This window comes from Coenobita brevimanus, chromosome 26 (assembly GCF_032717465.1).
Source record: "Coenobita brevimanus isolate Jiangsu-jjx chromosome 26, ASM3271746v2, whole genome shotgun sequence".
Taxonomy (NCBI): domain Eukaryota; kingdom Metazoa; phylum Arthropoda; class Malacostraca; order Decapoda; family Coenobitidae; genus Coenobita; species Coenobita brevimanus.
Genome location: NC_136979.1, coordinates 44,375,699 through 44,381,455, shown reverse-complemented (window position 1 = coordinate 44,381,455; position 5,757 = coordinate 44,375,699). Strand labels below are relative to the sequence as shown.

Here is a 5,757-nt window from a genome sequence, read left to right as displayed (position 1 = left end):
TGTGTGTGTGTGTGTGTGTGTAATTCACCGGGTCGGTCAGGATCACTTGATGGTCATGATTGTCAGCTTTTACCCTCCCGAAAGTGAGCTGAGAGCTCATATAGTCCGATCTAAGGGCAAGGCTGTGACCTTCACACATGCACACACCCGTCCCCTTGCTCAAGAGGGACAGTAACCACCCACTTCGTCAGTGAAACTTTTCGCAACCTGAGCGAGACGCGAACTCCAGTCCATCAGTTGGCAAGCGGGAACGTTACCACTGCACCAGCGAGCGGTGTGTGTGTGTGTGTGTGTGTGTGTGTGTGTGTGTGTGTGTGTGTGTGTGTGTGTGTGATATGATTTGTGTGTGATGTGGAATGAAAGGTGAGACATGTTCTAAATGATGTATTCAATGTGGTGGTGTATGTGGTGTAATGTGTGGTACGAATGTGTGTGGTGTGGTGTGTGTGGTGTGGTGTGATGTGTGTGGTGTGGTGTGATGTGATGTAATGTGTTGTGTGTGGTGTGGTGTGTTGTGTGTGGTATGATATGGTGTGTGTGGTGTGATGTGGTATGGTGTGCTTGCTGTGTCAGTTTTGTGTGTACAGTAATGGTTGGTGTGATTTAGCATGTGTGGGTGTGTCCTTGTCTGTAGAGTGGTGTGAAGTGGTGTGTGTTGTGCAGTAATGAAAGATATGTTGTGGTCTGGTGTGGTGTATATGGTGTGTGTTATATAGTTTGGTGTCACAGTATATGGCGTGGAGTGCTGTGGCATGGCATGGTGGTGCGATCTGATGTGGTGATGTGCGTGGTGTGGTGTGTTTTCTCGTGTGTATGATGTGCATGGTGTTGTGTGTTTTATCATGTGTGTGTAGATGTGCATGGTGGGGTGTGTTATCATGTTCGTGATACACATGGTGTAGTGTGTTGCTGTGTGTGTGATGTGGGTGGTGTCGTGTGTTGTCGTGTTTGTGATACGTGGTGTGGTATGTTGTCATGTGTGTGATGTGCACAGTGTGGTGTGTTTCGTCGTGCATATGTGAAGTGCGTGTTGTGTATTTTGTCGTGTGAGTGATGTGCATGGTATGGTGTGTTTTGTCGTGTGTGATGTGGTGGGATCCTCATTGGTTCTGGCAGCGTGTAGTGTGATATGGATTGGTGTGTAGTATGTTTTGGAGTTGGTGTGTGATGTGCTTTGCAAGGAATGTATGATGTATTATATTTTGTGTGATATGTGCTGTGTTATATTATGATAAAGACTACATTGTGGCATGATGTTTGGTGTTTGCTGTGGGGTAATATGTAATGTGGTGGGGTACTATCGATGTAGTGGAAAGAGGAGGTTCTCTTATGGTGTCCAGATTTTACACCATATGCATGTGTTACATGAACAACAAATTTTATCGTAAATGTAGACTTCGAACATTGCAAAACACTCAGTCTCATGATAGGGCACCTCCCTCACAACACATTATAGCCAAAACAAGTTTCAAATTGCTACACACTGATCTAGCTGGTTGCTTCAGTGTTCGGCCACATCAACTAACTCACCCATTTGCTCAAAACGCCTTCCATAGAACTTTGCTCCTTGTTCGAAACATGCATGACTTCAGCTTGACTTTTTTTTGCAGCTCGCAGTCATTAAAATTGTTAAGCATTCTGTATTCTTACTCAGTAATGCATTTGACAATGGCCAGCAACATCACAGAGTACTGTATTTATATTCTTCGTGTAGGAAGTGATGCTTCTTTCTGTAGTGGGGTTCATCAAGGCACAATCGTCAGAATACTACCTGAACCATACGAAGCTGCAATTCTTTCAGTGTTACCACATCAAAAAGCAAGGAGTTAGTTCAACTTGGCTGGGGAGGAACCACAACTTTTATGATTATCTGTACATACCTTGCATATGTTCTCTGATCCAATGCTGGCGTGTCAGGTTATGTAGCTCATATATATTGAGTGCAGAGAGGAAAGCCCCAAACACCAGTACCAACGCCACCACCACCATGAACTGCATCTGCCTCCAAGAGATGGCAACACCTGCCACTCCCATGCCTACCCCACCACCACTTGCTGTACCCATCACCACTACATCTGGAACCAAATGTTGTTATTAGAGTGCAGATCATATCAGCACAACATCCTTTATCAACTGTCCGCTTTTAACTGCTTAGTTTATGAAGCTGAGTCCAGGTAACTGAGCTGTAAATGTACAAAATAGTCTCAGATTCTGACCTATTCAACTCACCATTCTATCTGACACCAGACAGCAACACAACTTCATAACTACTGTACTGTATTATTTTATTGTGGACAATTCTTAGTTACATCTGAGACTAACAAAGGAAAAGGTCAAGTGCTGAGGCCTTGCTGGCTGGTAAAACAAGGGTTACAACTCGATCTTCTGTTACTGGCTTCAGTCTGCCCAGGAAAGAATGTTCTTTACTGATTACAACTTCCTCCATGAAGTTGCTCTAGACAGCTTAGGAGATTTTGTAACTCCTCATCCTTAGCAATTAGACACTTCATCAAATCCTGTTTCAGAAATCTGCCACTAGGTTCACTTCCATCGCCCAGCTCTGATGCAGGGTAAGCATTGAAAAAGTATCCAGTGCTTAACTTCTTTTTAATTTTGATACAAAGCAAAACACCCCAAAACATATTTTACTCATCAAAGCACTCAGTTAGCATGATATACTACAAAGAAATTACAATATGGGAGCCTTCTGATTATATAAAATATAACATAAGTGTCAGTTTGTAAACTCAGCTTTTGTCAGTTTGCTCATCTCTGTAAGAATAACATAGAGACAAAACCTAGGCAATTTGACTAGAACCATCCATAAAGCAAGATAAGTGATTAAAATATTTGCCATTCATTAGTATCGACAAAAGAAAGCAGATATGAAGCCGCTGATTTGGCAGCAACTCTCGATATGCTGCCCTGCCTGACATGCTGCTCCTGGGTGCTTGCCCTTTTCCACCATCTGTTTGCGCTTTTCCTTGTTGTACCCGGAATATTGTACACCTCTTTCTTTGACAAACTCGCCATAATTCTGGAACAGTCCATTCTTATAAATGCACCTCGTCATTCCACCACGCTGTTCCTTGCACCCTCCTTCGTCTTCTCTTCACCCCACACACCACATCCCATGCTGCATATATTTCTTCTGTGAATAACCTGCACACACCTTCCACATCCCCCATCTGCTCCAATTCATACTTACCCAATCGTTTCGCTACTTCTCTCTTATATTCTGCCATTTTCTCATCCTTTTTTAACCTTTCCAATCTCCTTGCAACTACTCCTTCTTCCCGTCCTTCCCTTCTTCTATTTCTCCATCTTGCTTGGATCTTGATACTGGCCACCACCGAGTAGTGGTCAGAAAGTCCACTCCCCCAACCTCTATAAGCTCTTGCATCCATGACACATCTTCGCATCCTTTCATCCACACACACATAATCAATCATTGCCTTCCTTTCATTCAGTTCGCCACCCACTCTTCTCATCACTCGCCATATATACCTATGGATCATTTTGTGCCTGAAGAGGGTATTGGCTATCACCAACCCCCTCCCAGCACAAGTGTCCACTAACACACTGCCATTCTCATCTATCTCAGCAGGCACACCTCACTCACCAACTATATATATATATTTACAGTATATATATATAGTCCAGATAACTGAGGAACTACTGTATACTGAATTAAAGGGATTAAATGCAATAACTCAAATTCAGTGTACAGTATATAGATAGATAGATAGATTATATACTGTATAAAGCTTTACCTCTTTTCTATCAGTTGATGAACAAAGGGAATTAGTGGCTTGCAATGGTGCACCAGAAAAATAAAATGCCTAATTGCTTTTATTGCTACTTTTACGGTATAGCCTACCTTTCTCACTATACCCTTTGATTTGTATTTACGACCAAATTACATAACCTGGCAATGTTTTGCAAAATGTTGTCACCTTAATGTTTAGTTAAAAAATGGAAACTGAAGAAATGAAATGTATGCACATTTTAATATCGACAGTTTGCATCATTTAACGTACAAGAGAATATGGTGTTATATAAGCAGATGTCGTACCAAGTCTCCAGTGACATTTAGAAAATATGTATGTTCTTCAGTTTTTGGAAGGAATGGTTAAGCAAATAATAAAACGCACCAAATGAAGATAGGCCCCAATCTGAGCCTCTCGAGTCTAGACGAGAAAGCGATGTCAGAAGCCTAACTTTTTCAGTCCGATGATATAACTAGTTTTGCTCTTGCTACCATATGATTTTACCATTTATAACACTCTCATACTGAAGGGGGTTAATGAAGACTGTATCATCATCGACTTCAGTCTCCCCTGAGTTGAACAAAATCGTCGGAATAAAGAATAAAACGATTTACATCCTCAGACTGAAAACATACCTAAGCTCATCTGGCGACTGGCAGCACACACTCTAGCCTAAACTTGTAATTGTTTTTTTTTTCCCTCATTGTATCAATCAAGGTACATCATACAAAAAAAAAAAAAAAACTGGACTTCAAAACCTTCGGTAATCGCCACAATGGTCTGGTAAATAAACGCTAGGCACACCCGACTGTACCGACAGCTAGCGAAGAGCCATGATTTATCCCGCCATGGGGACGGTCGCCAATGACGTAGGAATATCAAGTAGCGAGATTTGGCAAATGTTAAATTTAAGAGAAATAAGACACTGCCAAGCGTCGAGAAAGCACTATTCATACTCAAAAAATCGATACGAATGTAGATATGAAAGCCAATTCCATTGGACTCATTAGAAATGCTTTTATAATGAAATGACTGTGTGTAAGGGATTACCGGATGGCAGCCCAATGTACGCATAATATTATGCAAAATAGCCAGTCAAAGGTATTCATTCATGAGTGTTATATTTTTCATCAACGAGTATTTTAGTGACTTTAATGGTCTATAGTTTTGCTAACTTCGTAAGTTTATCCAGCCATAAGAGTCACAATAGTTATTTTTTTCAGATCTAGGACCGAGTTAGGGCTCAACAGTAGGTAGCAGAGGACACTCCGAAATTTTCATTCGCCGTCCAAACATTCAGACGATTCCGCGTCAGGTCAGTTCGCACCCAAGACGATTCCCGTCATTCTATAAATATACTTAATATTAATTAATATTATATTAACTAATTTTCATCAGGAACTATCAAGGTCTATGTTCACTTAAGATTGTAGGCTTTGGATATTATAATTTGCACTTTTAGTCAATAATTAACTTGCTTCTGCCTCGCTGTAGTCGATTTTGAATTATAATGTAGCATCACTCATAGCTGTCTTCATTAAATTTTATGCTAGGTCAGAGAAATTACCAATATGCCGGGAATCGAACCCAGGACTCTCAGGTGAGAGCCAGGCAGCATATCAGTACACCACGACCAGGTAAAAGTTAACCCACGTTGTCACAATCTTGTAACCAACGTCCCTCCGCCCGGGTTCGAGTCCCGGCATATTGGTAATTTCTTTTATGTTTTTTCTGTGTAAAAATACAGGTTCTCTCTTCTTTATGCTAGGTGTTTTTAGGTCGACCTCTCGACCTAAGAACGCTAGCTACTGAGCGGGGTTCTCTTTCACGACCAGAACTAGAGTACACTACAAGAGGAACAGGGTATAAAAACTCGGCAGATCAACTGTTATGCAACATATTCTTCGCCCAACTCCTGGGTTCAGATACGGTGCGGGACTTGGGTTATTCAGGACCTGGCTAGAGTATGCAGACAAAGGATATTGCT

General features: G+C 41.5%; 1 protein-coding gene across 5 annotated transcripts in view; it reads right to left on the bottom strand.

Annotated features, from left to right (window-relative positions):
- The window catches only part of TTLL15 (tubulin tyrosine ligase-like 15), a 180,488-nt gene extending 175,875 nt beyond the window's left edge, over positions 1-4,613 (bottom strand). For 2 of the 5 annotated variants that reach the window (XR_013896318.1, XM_080268188.1), the window contains exons 1-2: positions 4,406-4,428; positions 1,881-2,075 (exon numbers count right to left, since the gene is read on the bottom strand). Coding sequence is in view for 4 of the 5 variants with exons in the window: in XM_080268188.1 (XP_080124314.1) it covers positions 1,881-2,075; positions 4,406-4,415 (205 nt within the window). In the remaining variant the exon portion in view is untranslated. Of the gene's footprint in view, positions 1-1,880; positions 2,076-4,154; positions 4,371-4,405; positions 4,429-4,528; positions 4,558-4,584 lie in introns of those variants that run through there. The other 3 variants (XM_080268190.1, XM_080268191.1, XM_080268189.1) reach the window with 3 other exon arrangements.
- Positions 4,614-5,757: the final 1,144 nt, after the last annotated feature.